General features: G+C 37.5%; 1 protein-coding gene across 1 annotated transcript in view; it reads right to left on the bottom strand.

The window, feature by feature from the left end:
- Positions 1-1,185: 1,185 nt before the first annotated feature.
- LOC140160008 (C-type mannose receptor 2-like) overlaps positions 1,186-17,533 on the bottom strand; it is a 44,557-nt gene continuing 28,209 nt past the window's right edge. The window contains exons 2-7 of the mRNA XM_072183276.1: positions 16,124-16,334; positions 10,510-10,760; positions 9,838-10,057; positions 3,676-3,965; positions 2,325-2,357; positions 1,186-1,232 (exon numbers count right to left, since the gene is read on the bottom strand). Of these exons, the coding sequence (XP_072039377.1) occupies positions 1,186-1,232; positions 2,325-2,357; positions 3,676-3,965; positions 9,838-10,057; positions 10,510-10,760; positions 16,124-16,334 (1,052 nt within the window). The remainder of the gene's footprint in view (positions 1,233-2,324; positions 2,358-3,675; positions 3,966-9,837; positions 10,058-10,509; positions 10,761-16,123; positions 16,335-17,533) is intronic.

Raw genomic sequence — 17,533 nt, 5'->3', positions numbered from 1 at the left:
TGGAGTATGTAAGATGCCATGTCCATAGCTTCGCAGGAGTTTCCGACTAGCAATCAACATGATCAGCACATTCAGAAAAACACAGTTTAAGAGTGAAGATTGTAGTGAGTAACCAGTCCTTTATAAATGTGCTGGCCACTATCTATTATAATATAGTAGGCTTAAACTATACATTGCGAATTAATTAAGTTATTTTAAAATAAAATGTACATGTAAGTTAACTCAAACCGGCAGTGTATATATCGAAAGCAGTGAAATCGGACATTCCTAAGCGAAGATATTGAGTTCGTAAGTTCTGGTATTACAAAATTGGAAATTGAGATATCGTGGGTAAAAAGCTGAAAAGACAAAAAAACCAACGACAACAACAACAACAACAACAACAAAACAAACAGACCAGAACAATTTGGAGTACATGTAATGAATTAAAAGAGTTGACATGAGATTAGGAATTAATGTTTTCTGCTGTTTCAGTGTGCATGTTCTCATCGTTGATGGTTTGGTGGACTGTCATGTAGATGTAAGCGTGATCCTAAAAATGCCTTTCACATTGACCAAAACTAATTACAAGACCTCTTCTACATTGAGGCTGGCTTTCCCTTTTAAAGGGAATTTTTATTTAGTTATGTTTGGTTGTGGCTTTAAATACCCAAACAATTAAGTTTCCGACGATACAGTTCTTTGGGGACACCCTGTATAAGCGATATGACGGCCCCTGTCAACATTTGTATGTAATATTTGCTGAAAAATAATATTTTTTCGATGCTTTCCTTTATAGCAATAATATTTTGTCGTATTGTGCCGTTGTTTAATATGCTGCGGATGTTTGATACTGGTCGTGTATCTTCTCAACCCTCCTGTCTGGCCTTAACTGTGTTCCTTTTCAATATAGGCCTATCTGCTTTGTATTATAAATAAAATTGAAATGACGAAACTTGATGAAATTTGATCGCATACTGATTACATATGTACCTTGCGTTGTAGCGCCTGCTGTCGACACTTGTGATGTCGATAATTTTGCTGTCGATACTTGTGCTGTCGATAATTTTGCTGTCGATACTTGTGCTGTCGATAATTTTGCTGAAATCAAGAAAAAAAAATGAAATATCAATTTGGTGAATTAGAAACAGGTTCTGTCATGATTAGAAACGTTAACCTTAATGATATGACAAATTTTGTCTTCGTTTAATAATTACCCAGTGCTGTAGTAACTCCAGCCGTTGAGGCTTGTGCTGCAATTATAAGAATGGAAAATAAAATCAAATTACAATCTCGTTTTTGTGTTCTTTAATTTGGTTTTAAAATGCTTTAAGACCACTGTAATCAAGTCAGATGTGTTATTTGTCCTACACATCTGTACGGTGTAGAGCCGTGTTAAAGAAGAATTTCGTGATCCTAGCATCCTCTTTTTATGACATTTGTCAGTAGATATCCACCAAAAATGCTTATTCCCAAATTTCAGTTCATTCCGATTTTGCGTTTGCGAGTTATGCATGATTATGTGAATACACTGCTTCATAGACAGTGTGTTGTAAAACGAATTAATCTGAAAGAAATTGTTTGTACATAAACACATGTAGCCAGAGGTTTCCAGTGTTATAAAAATCTCAACTTTTTTTTTGTGAAAAGTGGGGGATCAAGCTGTGGATCACGAAATGCCCCTTTAATAGCTGTTGTGAGGCGAATGCTTTTCTTATGTTACTTCCATTTGTAATTTTAGTCTAGTGTTTTATTGTCACATCACAAATTTCAAGATGTCTGCACAAAAGGACAACATTATTCTACCGATTATATGTCATTTACACTCCTTCGTAAACAATCGAGCGTTTCACTTGGTGCGCAATCAGACAGGTTTAAAATAGGGACAGTTTTATGTTTCAAAAACGTGCAATTAAACGTAATGACGCATAGTTGTCTACAATTGCTTGAAGTAAATACTATGTACATACAGTGGCGTAACTAGGGTTGGTAGCGCCCGGGGCAAGAAAGCAAATTGGCGCCCCTACCCCCCCCCCCTCCCAACCCGAGAATATTTTAGACCCCCCATCCCAATTCTTGAAACAACTGCGCCCGGAGGGCGCGAAATTTTGGACAATAAGGCCTACCACTAATTAATTTTGGTTACTAGAAGGTGAATATCGGTCTTAAAATGTTCTTTCAATTGAAATTGATTTTGTGCTGAAATGCGCGCGAAAATGTTGACTTTCATCGCTTGGAGGGGCGCAGAATCGATGCTGAATTGGTCAATTTGGCGCCCCCTAAGAGTGGCGCCCGGGGCACGTTACCCCCCTCTGCCCCCGGTAGTTACGCCACTGTGTACATACCTTGTGGGATTAAACCGGCTTCTGTTACTGGTGCTGGAATGAAGAAAAACGAGTTACTGTTTTTTTTCTGTCCTCAAAAACAAATTGCTGGTGTGTGTTTAAAAATCTGAACGGTACTGCAAAGTATCTTATGAAAAATTAAAAGGGGCATGTCATGGTTTTAGCTTAACGTTGCAAAAAACACCAATATGTCGATCTACAACGTGGTAGTGTACATCCAAAATCTACTTACTATAATAAAGAAATTTTTCAAGGTCACGACCACGCAAATATTACAACCATGCATGTCTTTGACATTCAGCGCATAACTTTTTCGCCGTAAGAGTGATGAAAGAAGATTAATTACCATAGCAATGGGATTACACTATTTTTGAATGTAATGCCTTGCACTATTAGCAGGATGCACTCTGTATAATTATGTGTGCAAAGATGATTGACTACGATACCGCCCTTTTCAAAGACACTAATCTTACAGGTGCGGGTGATCAACATGATGTGAAAATTCTATAGAATTACAAGCCATGTCTTGATCCCTGTAACGTCTAGTGCAGGGCAATACATTAAAAAAATAGTGTAAACCCTGTTGCTATGGTAATTAATCCTGACACATCACTACTTCTACGACGAATTGCTGCTGTGAAGCCACAAAGGTACCAAAATAATAGCTTTTCTAAATAATAAAGTATAATATAAAGTATAATTTGATAGAGCTCCGCATTGAAAGCTTTCTTTGTACAGTGTCAGTTCAAACTTGAAACACTTACGCCAAAAACCCGCGGACCACTTTGGGTCATCTATACATTGATCCAATTCTACTTTGTTACGGGCCTACATCAAACAAATTCGAGCTCATCAATATTATAGTCAAGAGTTTTGAAATGAATACGCCTAGATATTTCTTTCGTTTTTCGTAATTTGGTTGTCAATCACATTGCTGGCTCTACCGGAAGTCAATTTGTACTTAAAATTCTTCCCATTGGTAGTAGGCGTACTTCATAAGTTCGAAGAACGTGGTTCGGAAGTTATTCCATCTCCATTGTTATGCACTTATGATAGGAACTGCATTGTGGGAAGGAATTTTGCAGTGGCGTAGTATTAAAACAGGTGGACAGGTTGGTCGAAGTCCATGAGCCAGAGGGTTCAGGGGCCCGTGCAAAAGCGAAAATAAAATTAGGGAGAATTTGTGATATATTAAAAGGGCCCGCACTGCTCCTTGTCCATGGACCCCCGAAACTCTTGATACGCCCCTGGAATTATGGTACAAGTTGTCTACCGGTAGATGGGAGTTAAAAATACTTGTAACAAAACTGTATTGTTAACCAGTACAAAATATTGACATGCACCGACTAACCTGCGGTGGTCGACATTTCACACATTATGTAATAATATGTTGCGCAATTATCATCTTGAAATCCTCCACCCGAGTATGTTACCGTGCCGTCTGAGGAAGGTGTGGCATCTTTTGTTCCTGGTTGCAGAACTATGCAGTCTTGTTGAGTAGTGATTGTGTCGTCTTTGGGGCCGTCTGGTTGATCTGAGGTCCAATGTACATACACTGAGGGGCATCCTGCTGTTGGGTTTAGGTATTGAAAAACAAGCTCCTCTGCCATATCATTTTGACCCACCCAGTAGTATGGTGTTCTGTGTTCATGGTGGTAAAATGAACATATAATTATAACATGGCACTTTAATTTTTATATGTCTTAGCAATAACATTGTGTCTTGTATTTAGACATGCATATCTTGCTTGCTTCTTGCTGAAGACAATCAGAATCAGAAAGTTTCCTGATCGAACTATAATGTGTCATAATTTCATGTTTTCTTTGCTCCTGACTTTATCTAGTTTTACCACAAAAGCCTCTTCCCTTGTTTGTATGATATTATTAGGCTGGCGGGTAAGCATCATTATTAATTGATCTCGTACACTGATGTGTTGTATGTTGTTTGTACTGTTTACTCTGACTGCTCATCTCCATAAGTACCAGACTTGAGACTTGCTTATCAGGTACAGTATGTGTAGCGCAGTGGTTGGAGCGTCTGTCCGACAAAAGGTCTGTGGTTCAAGTCCCCGCACGTACAGGTATGCCCTTAGTTTTTTTCTCTGGTTTATCTGCCTATGCATGTTGTAATTGCATGTTAAATTGAACTAGTGTGTGATGCGTGGTTCTTCTTTCCCTTGTATGAACACAAAAGTATATGTTATTTTTTGCATAGGCTATATCGGTGAAATAAATACTGATTATTGAGTCGTTTAACGCAAGACAAAGCAAAAAACATACAACCCGCTATGACGAAAGTTCGCTATAGGTCGAAGGTTCGTAACATGTCAAATATCAACATATTCATCAAATATATGACCTAACCCATACCCTAACCCTCACCCGAACTCTAACACTAACCCTCGCCCTAACTAAGCTTCTTTCATATTCAACATAGGAAACCTTGTCACTGCTTGGTATATACGACATATCGAACATTTGTTTTTCGACTACAGCGAACCTTCGACAAAGCAAGCGTTGGGTACAGGCCGCTATGCCATGTATGTAGAAGAAGGATGGCTATGTAGAAGTTTCGCGATATCGAATATGAAATAATGTTTGCTACAGGGTGTCCCAGAATGATTTATACCGTGTTTGAACAAAATATCAAAAATATATAGTCAACAGTGTATCTAATTTTAATAAATGCAATACAATGCCACACATGTCTCCTACTTATTCTGTGACTTTCATTGAAATAACTTGATTCGTTTTGGCGTGACATTGCTATTACTGAAAATGGTCGAAAACTGCATGTGTGTAATTTTCAGTGCAAAGGTATCATAACACATGGATCCTTTATCACCATCGTCCAGCCGCACTGTGCAATATATTAGAGAAATCCTACATTCTTTGATAGGAAATACACCAAATTTGACACAGATGTAGAGCTTACAATGAATCGGGGTGTCTATTCTTCCAGAAAATTGAAATTATTCCCTCACCCTACCGCGCTGTGTCACATCCGTCCCCTGATTCTTCCCCAACTGAGATCCCAAAAAATGCTATCTACTTGTACTTTTCCTTATTTTGTTGTTCCCTCCCTTCCTTGTCTGAATATAGGTGTGTTGTCAGACCCAGAAACTTCTTTATACAACTGTTAGGCTAAGTTGTGAGCTGTTTTATTCTGTCTTCCTTAAAAACATCAAATTCTTTCCTAGATGGTACAGTCTGGACACTGAACCATTGCATCTAAGGACTAATGGTTCAAAGGGAATAGGGAAGACAGGCTGGCAAATACCTCTAGGCTCTTTATTATTTTCAGAGCTAACTGTGATTTATTATTTATAGGGTGTGAGAGTTCAGCTTTTTTTGTTTTGATTTTCAGCTTTTTTTGTACCAGTACATACTTGCTCTGTACAAAAGTATAGGATCTTCCCAAATTGCAGCTTTTTGCTAGGTATTTTTAGCTTTTTGCTAACTGTTTTCAGCGTTTTCAGCTCTTTTATACATGTGGTGACTCACATGCCCCTGATTTATAAAACCTTAGAATTAAAATTCTTCTGTAGATTGCCACTGAACTATTGCATCTAGGCTTAGCAGTCCTGTATTCACTATTTATAAATAGCTATTTATATATCACCATGGGGTACATGGGCGCAGCCATTACACAACATCACCAAAGAGTATCTATATAGATAAGCATTCACTCCATACAAATGAATAGGAAAACAAGATGTCGGTATTCATGAATTTTCACAAAATGATATGGGCCAAAAATCTGAAGATTGGGGGATTCTGTAACTTACATATGTTATGAGAAACTGATTTTAGAGAAAAGTTACCGAAAGCGTTTTAAAATTTACCGAGCGCCATTCATTTTATAATGGTTTTTATTCGGTAAATCACACCAAATTTTGAGCGACTAGTTGCTGAAGTCAACCGACTTACCATTGAAAAGTACAGGAAGACCACCCACTGTGCTAGAGGTCAACTACCCAGACATACTGGCGCCCAGCCAAAATGGCAACCTCCATTTCTCTCTATCAAGAATTTATATATTGCTATATATAAATAGTGAATACAGGACTGCTTAGGGAAGGATAATCAAGGATTTGGATCTGAAGCTGAGGTTTAAAAGGGAAGATACACTTGGACAATAGAGCTGTTAACTAATTAATGGTTCTGTCTTCCCTTAGAATCCCAAATGCTTCCCTAGATAGGCAGATGTCCAAACTAAAAAGAAAATGGATTTTGTATGAATGAAATATGCAAAGCAGAGCTCCCTTAATCTTTGTGTGCATTATTACCTACAGTATGACCACTAGTCACTATTGCACAGGCAGGGAAGAATTACTGACCCAACATTTCCCTGTTTTATGCTTAAGTCCATGGTTTCCCTCAAAATAATTATTTTGGGGATGGGAATGGGTAAAAGCCAAGGGATCCACTACATGCATGCTAATGCTATGTACCCATTATAATTCTTCCCTAAATTATACTTCATGAATTCACCTACCCAGTAGAGCAATCACTGCCAGCATGCAGTGACCATATAATACATTAAAAAAATAGCCATAAAACATTTAATAATACGTGTTCCAGTTATACATTTTCCCCAAATTTGTTTAAAATTTTATTTTTAATCTTCCTTGAATCTTGTTGACTTTCTTTTTTTTAACTTTTTCAAAATGCAAAATTCTTCCCAAAGGGGTAAAATTATTCCCTCCCCTTTGGGGGCGATTAACGGAAGAATAAACGCCCCTGATTAATTATACATAATTCTTGATATGGGATTAAGTGAAACATTTCAATATGACATCAGATATTTAGGTTGAAAAACATACTTTTTATGTGATTTTTACCACAATTTTTACCCAAAAATGTCATTATTAGAGAGGATATAACTTCCTCAAGGATCCTCCGCAGTAAATTTTAATCTAAGTTCGTTACGTAGCTGTGGGTTTGCCCATGTACTGTGGACATAAATGCATGCTGTGACACTAAGGACGAACCTTCTCTATGCTTTTATGAAAAATCCATCTCTGCCGGGATTTCAAATGATGAAACTCACACACCTCAATAATTGTCTTCAAAACTGCCGCCAAAGAAAGAATAGTTTACCGTGGCCGCCCCAACCCCGGGGGGCTGAAGAAAATTCAATTTTGCCGCCCCTTCCTCAACAGCCCGAAAAGGTTGACCCAATTTTTTCTCGGTCGTTTGAAAAAGTGAAGAGCAAAAAAAAAAAAAAAAAAAAAAAACGGTTTCAGGCGCAAGCGCCCAAAAAGCACCACATTTCGATGTATAGTACCATTTTTTCCAAAATTTTCCGCCCTTTTTTATTTACTAATTCTCTTTACCGCCCCTTTGTCTTTGCCGCCCCTATTTTTGCCGCCCCTTCTTCTTCCGCCGCCCCTTCATTTTTGCCGCCCCTGCTTTTTTACCCCGGGGCTGGCGCCCCAAAGCCCCCCAAAAAAAAAATTAAGGTCACTCAAGCGTAGCAAATCCTTTATTCCATACAATGATTGCTTCGTAACGTACGTCATAAATAAACGATAGGTATCGACTATTTAGAACAGGACACAGCAATATACTGCATAACATTACTTTGTGCTGAACGGTTAGTAATTTTACAGATTTTCAAAATAGGTTGCTTTGTCAAAACTTGGAATTCACCATTTTTACGCAATCCTCTCTAACTTCTACTAACGTCCAATTTTTAAAATCTAAAAAATCTGAGAAAGCTAAATATCGCTCATTCTACAAAATCCGGTGCCAATCCACTAAAAAAATAGAAAAAATAAAAGTTGTTCAAAAAAACCTGCTTTTTGTGTTTTTTAAAAGTAAATGTATCACTACTTTCAGATGTAAAAATTGCCAACACCACTTGCATATTTTTCTTTCAGGATGTCATGATATTTTTTAACATTAAAACTCAATGTAATGTTAGCTACGTTACCGACTATAAAATGGGCTGTTTTTACTCAATCCAAGGTCATAAAAAGCAAATTAAAGATCACTTGAGTGAAATGTAAAACAGATTTCACCATTTCATAGAAGTTTTGAAGATGCATAAATGAGTGTGTAACGTAGCTCACAGTAACGTAGTTCACTGATTTTTAATGTTTTTAATGTGATTTGCGAACGTTAGAACGTTATGTCGGTTAATTCTAATATAAATGGGGTTCGACCACTGGTAGCTTTCACATATTATTAGGAAGTACATGTAATACAAGTGCATACTATAGAATTCTGGTAACGTAGCTCACCAATCTTAACATGGTCGGTCGAAATTTCAATGTTTACAACATTTCTATGCCAAAAATGCTACAGCATCACGATTTTTACTGTGATTTTTAAAAACCTATGAGTGTTTCCTTTCAAAAACCGCAAATTACATTGATACCTCTGTTTTACTTATTTCCAATAACGTGTGTTAAAAAGGGGTAACGTAGCTCACAGCGTTTTGGTGGAAAGTGCAATTTATTTTAGAATTACACAAAGACATTTTAATCACTAAAAAATAATGTTGATAAACGATATGATGGTGCGTTATCTAATTAAAAAACAACAAATATGTAAAGAAATCGCATTTATTCAAAGAAAATATTTAGGGTTAGATGTGACACTTGAGCTGTGGAAACGCATTTTTAGCGATTTTTGAGCCTTTGCAAGGGTTAATCAGGCTGAAGAAAGCATTTAAAGTATGGAAAACTATATATGTCCGTGTAGATCTCGTTGAGTTCTACCAGAAAAACAACATATTTGATGCCCTAAATGCTCGACAAAGTTTTTGTGGACCAAAGAATGGAAAAAAGGCTATTGGCACCGGATTTTGTAGAATGAGCGATATATGTAAAACTTAAAATGCAAAACAACATGACCAATAGAAATGCCGTTCATACCTAAATAATTCCATCTTTCTCGGTATAAATCATTCTGGGACACCCTGTATGTCAAATCTTACCCATACCATAACAATTAGTCCAACCGTTAACCCTGACCCTAACCCGATTTACCATAACCCTGACCCTAACCCGATTTACCCGAACTCTAACCTATTAAGGCTTGATCTATATCTAACCTTATTTCATATCCCATGGCGAACCTTATTATATATCCGACATACCGAATTTTCGACATAGCAAACCTTTCGACATAGAAAGCGGACACCAAAACATTTTGTGCTCATTTATTTGATATTCCTTTAATTGGGCTATCCGGCTATTCCACTTAAAATCCACACTACCACTGTGGAAGATTTTGGAAATATCTTCCACAGGGGGAGGATGAATATCAAATGAAATTAACACATTAGTAGTTCCATTAAATTGATACTCATCCTCCGTCAGTGGAAGATTCATGTTGAATCTCTCTCAGAGGGTGTATGAAATTCAAATGGAGCTGCCTAATGTGTTTATTCAATTTGAAATCCATACTCCCATGTGGCAGATATTTCTAAAATCTTCCACAGCAGTAGTGTGGATTTTAGTCCATTGCTACTCAGATACTTGTTACAAAGATTGTTAACATACTTAGTAACGTCCAAGTCTGCCGACTTCAGAAAATCTATCTCAGCTTGAGTGAAGACGTCGGCTACATGCCATATCACAGTCGTCGACAACTCATTACAGAACACTTCAGCTTCAGCAAATGTCCTTAGACTCGTGGCGTCAGCAAGGTAACATGTGTAGCTATCACTAGGGTTCTGAAATGCCAATCTATTGAGAGTCGCGCACGATTGAAGCGGCTCAGCTGTGAAGTTATGAAATAAAAGATGGAAGATTAGATGAGTTGAAGACAATTCTCATCAATAATTCGTAAATATGTATTCAATCCGGGATTGTTATCTTGTCTTGTGGCTATTGTAATTTTGGTAACAAGTCAATAATCCAAAAATTTAATAACATAACTTCACCATAATCCTAACCTTTAAGGGATCTGGAATGAGCGTGTTGACATTATTTTTTGTGGGACATGAGAGCACATCAGACATATCGAATTGCATTCTGAATGCCCTTTCCCTAACACTAATCATAATGCATAACCCTAATGCATAACCCTAACCCTAACCTTATTCCTATTAACCCTATAATCCTAATAATTTCCCCCTTTCGAGCTAATGATCATTCGGACTAATGGGCGGTCTCCTTAATCTCAAATTCATCTTAATTTTTTTTTTTAATCCAGAAGGATTATCCACCTACCTGAAACAGTTTTACAAAGTGTGCCGTACGTGTAAGTACATGGTGTATCATGAAAAGATCCCTCTTGATAGTTCCTAAACACAATGCAATCTTGATCTTCCCCATCAGTGTCTGGCTGTGTAGTATACCAGTCTAGGAACACACCAGGGCAACCGTCTGGGGTATCAATATTAACGTACTGCTGTTCTCCCATTGCATCATTTTGACCTATCCACCATTGTGTGTAGTACTCATTCGACCAGTGAAGTGCTCTGGTGGCAGGCCCGGGTGGCAGGAATAAAAGCATATGGTTGGGTTTTATAGAATCATGACACAAAAACCGCTTCTCATCATAAAATCAGTTGATTATCATCAAAACAATTAGGGCCGGTTTCTCAAAGCAAGGCTATAGTTGTTACGCTTATGGGTTTTTGTGTGTAAGACATTGTTTTAAAAATAATCTTCTTCGTGTCCTCTATTTTTATCATTTTGTTGCAAAAAACAGTGGAAAATAAAATCCCCACATAAAAATATAGGGTTCCAGATAAACGGTTCCAAAAAAGTAAATTACAAGCGTACAGGTGAGGGATAACACCGCACACCGACATCGCCTGGCTAATAATTACTTGGTACAGCAGAGATATTAAAATAAATACCCGGGATCGATACACGTGAATGTGCTATGCACGATTTTGATATTCAGACGAAAATCTTTGGATACCGGGGTAGAAAATGATGAATATCTCCGTAAATGATTTCGTCTAAAGAAGCCAGATGTGGTTCCTTGCACTTGGATATATATGTTGAACAGATATGATGGTCGTTAGCTTGCATCTTGAACTCAAAAACAGACAATAATTCTGATTTTATATGTGCTGAACTATATAGCGCAGTGTACAGCCTGTCTCAAAAAAATTGTGCAAGTGAAAAGCGCCCTCTCTGGCAATTAGAAAATACCGATGTGACATGATGCTTACATCAACGTCAAGGATGTATTCTTAGCTCTCAAATGCCGTTTATTCTGTTGAATTTGCTTGTTTTAATCTCGAGATATGTTTAATTAAAGACAAAAGGGTAAAATCACAATTGTGCCACTTTTGCTAGGGAAGAGGGCTTTACATGTAACAGTGATAGCATCAAGTTTATCAAGAGTTCCTTCGTGAAATCAAAAGAATGCATCAATTACACAACACTAAATTTTTTGACTGTTTTTACTGTTTTATCATGATGCAGGAATGATGATTCTCTTTTTCCACTTAAAAGAGATTAAAAGATAAATAAAGATTTCACATTCTGCTGTAAAAATGGATTTCACATTCTGCTGTTGTGCATGTGCATGTCAATGATTTTATCATGGTAAATACTGTTCTCTTAGTCACTTAAGACATGTTAAAAGACAAACAAATATTGGGCACTTATACATGTTATAGGTTAATGAACGCGTATTACTTGTTGGGAGAGATATTAGACAAAATAATGCACGCGTGCTAATGTTGATGCGTCTAATGCATGCGCCCCGAAAGGGGGAGTGCATTAGACGCATCAACATATTGATTTACACGTACAGCTCTCTTCCCTAGTAAAAGTGGCACAATTGTGGTTTTACCCTTTCGTTGTTAAATAAACATATCTCGAAATTGGAACAAGCAAATTGAACAGAACAAATGGCATTTGAGAGCTAAGACTGCTCCCGTGACGTTGATGTAAGCATTATGTCACAACGGTATTTTCTAATTGCCAAAGAGGCGCTTTTCACTTTTTTTTCGCTTTTGCACAATTTTTTTTGAGACAGGCTGTATAGGCCAATCGTGGAGGTAGTCTAAAAGCAGATGACATATGGCGTACCATGGTTTCATGCGCACATCGGGGTCAGTCACCGGATAAGTGTAGCTTATTCGGCCCTGATTTGGTAAAACGAAATTTGGACATTTTGAGATAAATCCATATCTTGGGTAATGCGAGGGCGCTCTTTCCATTGGTGACATCCTCAAATCACCACCATGCCACCAAATAATGAGATTTTTATATTTTTTAAGACATTAGATCTGTTTAATAATTTATTTTATTCAAAAAGAAAAACATCAAGTGCTCAAACTTAAAAGCTCTTTTTCTCGAAACAGCGATTTTAATTTCAAGTTAGATCATTTACCAAATCAGGGCCGTATTGTCAGTAGCCTTAGTCAGATGTCCTTCGGCCCATTATGCGTTTAAAAACTATTAAACAGGTTGGAACAAAATGGCCATGCGTGGCGGTGGATTCAACCTACCATGGCGATTTCTGCCATGAAGATATCGGGGCGATGAGCAGTCAACAGTATGAGCAAGAGATGCTTGGAAGCTATCGCACATAAAAGAAGGACCTACTCATTGTTAAAAGGTATTTATAAGCTGTAGCATTTCTTTTAATTTATTCACTGAACCATAAAAAGTGTTTAAGAATTGTTGTTGTTTTTTGTTTTGTTTTTTTGGGTTTTTTTTGCTTTCTTTAAATTAAATTACTCACTTAAAGGGACAAAGTTGTCAAACACAAATTGAAGCATAAAATACATAAAAAGCCCATGTAGAAAAATGCAACTTTTTCGGGCCGAAAATTTCATAAATGGTTGTATACTTCTCAATAAAGATGACGAAAAGTAGAGACAAAAATCAGCTCACTTGATGTATAATTAAGTAGTCTATGTTCCAAAATTTCAAAACAAGAGAATTGATTGATTAGTGTTTGGATTATATCAAAATGTCTTATTATGGGGACTTACTTTTATCATGCTTATAAAAATATGAAGTAGGCCTACTACAGATTGTTTTCAATATTTTCACGCGCATTTGTACCATTAACTTATTATGTCGCCAAAAGGTGTCGGAATTCATTATACTTCAAGAACCCCCCCCATGTCAAAAGGAAATATACGCCACTGACAATTATATTAAAAATATACAATAGAAGACCGTCTTGTAGGCCTTCGAACTGTAATATTATACAAAATTTCTGTCTCCCGTGAGCGTAACTATTCTTTGGTTCACTCACAAGATTAAATTAATTCTATTGGTATTAAATTAATTCTGCGGGTTCACTTCAAGTTCGGTAGTGACGTAAATGCTTTTTCGTGGTTGCGCTGCAAGTGTGCCGACAAACCGCCCTTGTACGCACCTACGGGATTAACTTTACATTCGTAATTCGATACTGCGACCAGCGAAATACACACCTATGTAACGGTACTACGAGGGACATTCAAAAAGTTCTACCTCCATCATTATCTCTGTTATCGTACGTGCCAGGAAGTTGAAATTACCCATACTCTTAAATCTTTGGCTACAAAAGTTATATGATTAAAATGTGATTTTGGGTTGTTAAGACGTGTTGGTTAAAGCGAATACAGATTTGGTACGTCGGAAACGGTCTGAAAAGAAAGGTCAATTTTGATTAAAAAGTTAGGCCACATCTATGTGGAAATCATTGCAGATTTATTTCTGAAAATGATTCAATTGCTTTATCTTTGTTCAAATAATTTGATTTATATCTAATGCTTACAGGTATAATGCAGTTTTACTGGGTATAGAGGCCTTGCATGTGACGTATCATCCCGCAAATATGGCGGACTACTCAAATGCATTCAACAAAAGCATGATTGCAATCTACCGTGACAGTTCGTCTCACACACATAACCCTGCACTACGATCAAATAGGTTGATGACAACATTTGATTGAATGGACTGCACTCCGCCATAACTACGGTGAAGGACACCGGCTCAAATCCTTTGTTTGGAGCCAATCGATAATTTCATGCAGGGCCTCTATTGTGCTTTTTGCACAACAAAACCGATACATTGTTAAGGACAGCCTTCATATTGACCCTTTTCCATAGGTTATTGACTAGACTTCGATCAGATGAGCACTTGTTGGTTCCAGTCGTATCAATTGGGTCATAAGGTAAAATGAAATAAGTCATTGCACGTGTTTTTGTTTTTTGTATGTATATACAAAGTTTTTAACAAATTGATTATCTTATTTCCACATCAGGATGCGCCCTTTGCTCAAAATAAGGACGTATACGAATTACCCTTGAATTGTTGTAATCTGGCCAATTTCATTATTATTTGTGTGTCTGTTGAACCCTTCGATGTTTTCTTCTCATATAAAAAATGTTTTATTTTGTCCCAAGGCACATGCTCAAATAGGATCAAAATGATTATTATGAGAAAGCGGTTGGACAACTGCATCTTAAAACATTTTATGGAGATTAGCCAAAGCTACAATATGATGCACAGTGTCATCGACCCTATATCTTCATGGGAGAAATCGCCATGGTAGGTTGAATCCACAGCCACGATTGGCCATTTGGTTCAGACCTTTGCAGCTCTTTGAGACGCATAATTCGTCGAGGGACATGACTACGGCTCCTCACAATAGCCATGTAATTGATCTTGGTTGTGCGTGAATAAGCTTGTATACCCCATTGAAGTCAATGGTCATCGACTTTTATACTGCCTAGTAGTGAGTGCAGCTGTACTACACGATGTAGTCCATGGGGACCAACGCAATATAAAATTAGAGTTTTGGTCCGATTTTGAGTTCAAAGCGCACGGCCAATTTTCAAAGCGCATTCTAGCGACCATCATATCTGTTCAACACGTATTTTCAAGTGTATGAGACCACATCTGGTTTCTTGAGAAAAATTCATTTACGGGAGATATTCATCATTTTCTAACCCGGTATCCGAAGATTTTCGTCTGATATCAAAATCGTGCATAGCAATTCACGTGTATCGATCCCGTGTATTCATTTTAGTGTCTCTGCTACACCAAATAATTATTAGCCAGGCGGTGTCGGTGTGTGATGCTTACTTGAAAATTTTAGCTTCAGTTTTTAACCATTTCCGACGTAACAAATCTGCATTCGCTTTAACCATAGACCGTGAAGACATGGACGGTCATCTGCGGCATATCCTTTGAAGCTATGATCGTCTCGCACAAACACAAAGGCAAGATAGTCTTCAAACCTGCCATCGAATCGATTTACCGTACAAAAGGTCAATAACCCAACTCTCGTCCACTCAATTGCATTATCAATCGCAATCCAACTGAATTTTGCGCTCGGAGCATCCGTGTAAGTGTGACGTTGAGACCAAGGCTTATATAACGCAAATTGAAACTCATTCAATGCCAGAGTAACAGGTAGCGTTAGATAAATTCGAAACGGTGAATATATGTATTTATTTAATTAACTTGAAACTGCAGCAAATAAGGGTTTTTTACCGTTTCATTTCTTGTAACTATAATTGTTTTGCGACAACAGAGTTTACATTGCAGTCGTAACTGTGTCAGAGACAACGTGTATACTTCGATTGAATGCCGCTTCTTTCAAACACGCTAATCCAACAGGTGCGAGTGAGACGTACATGGTTTCAGCATAATGTGAAATTTCTATAGAATCACTATCCAGACGACCGTCCATCTCTTCACGGTCTATGCTTTAACCAACGTAATATAAATTACCAAAATCACATTTTAATCATATAACTTTTATTTTGTAGCCAAAGTTTAATCATGGGTAATTTCAATATCCTGACACGTAAGATAACAGAGATATGGTGATGGAGGTAGAACTTTTTGATTGACCCTCGTATTATATAGTTACCCCTTTTCTTTCATCATGCCCTTGACATAAACCTCTTCCTCGGCATTCCTCGGGTTTATAAGACTCCAAGTATTATATCCAGAAAGATCAAGAGTACTGCAATACTCAGCTCCTGTTGCCCAAGGATTTTGTCGCAGATCAGTAAAGTAACATTTGGTACCGTATGCATCGCCGAACGCTCTACTATCGATCAACGTACAGTCCATATTGGCTATAATTTAAAAAATAAATGACATTATTTAAAATTTAGGCTATGCATCAAGTGAACGGGGTTTTGTTGTTATCATTTATCATCTATTAAACCAAGATAATACTCATTGAAAACAGCTCAACTATGTTACATCAGATCTTCTCTGGTTAAATCCACACACACATGTTTCTGTTTTACCTGTGTGATGAGCAATGAGCTGGTATTATAGTTTCAGTTGGGTGAACGATTATAAAGCAAACGCAAGGTAACAATTACTGTGTGGCCTTTGTTCACGAAATGAGACAATACTGTGCATATTGTTAACCACATTCTTGAAAATGAGAAACATAATGACTGTGGGCCGTAACACGGTTTTGAAATAATTTGTTCATATTTTTGGTGTTATCTGTCGTTTACATATCCTTCCTAAAACACCAAAGTGCGAATATTCCAATCACCAAAATTAGCTAAAAATTTAGGACATGTTACAAAACTTTACTGAACATTTTCTTCAGGACTGTTGTTGATAAATAAATGAAGAGATTTCATACTTCTAGTCCAATAAAACAGTACTCACTGTGGACGTTTCGAAGTCTTGCAGACTTCTTTTTCAACACTGATGTTGTTGTGATGATCTTCTGTTTACCGCTGATGTTACAGGTTGCTTAGCAACGCGTTGCCAGTTGGTTTTCCAAGAAGATCTGTGAATCTACGTATGTTGGAGAGACAGGCAGGAAGTTTGGCAAGCGTATCGAAGAGCACCGGGCAGAGGCGGAGAAAGCAGGGGCTACAGTAAGAACCAGAGCTAGCAGAAAGGCATCAGAATCAAAGGTCAATAAATCAGCCATCACGGACCATGTTATGGACAAAGATCACATTATAGACTGGGAAGAGGCTAGGGTAGTAGGCAAGGAGGCGGGCAGATATAAGCGATGGATAAAGGAGGCAATTCAGATCAGGAAGCAAGACAACATCATGAACAGGGACGAGGGGCAATACAATCTTACTCACGCATTTGACGATCTTCTTGGAAAACCAACTGGCAACCGCGTTGCTAAGCAACCTGTAACATCAGCGGTAAACAGAAGATCATCACAACAACATCAGTGTTGAAAAAGAAGTCTGCAAGACTTCGAAACGTCCACAGTGAGTACTGTTTTATTGCACTAGAAGTATGAAATCTCTTCATTTATGTTACAAAACTATATTTTCTAGAATTT

Source organism: Amphiura filiformis, chromosome 9, assembly GCF_039555335.1.
Source record: "Amphiura filiformis chromosome 9, Afil_fr2py, whole genome shotgun sequence".
Taxonomy (NCBI): Eukaryota; Metazoa; Echinodermata; class Ophiuroidea; order Amphilepidida; family Amphiuridae; genus Amphiura; species Amphiura filiformis.
This window is presented reverse-complemented; position numbering and strand designations above follow the sequence as displayed.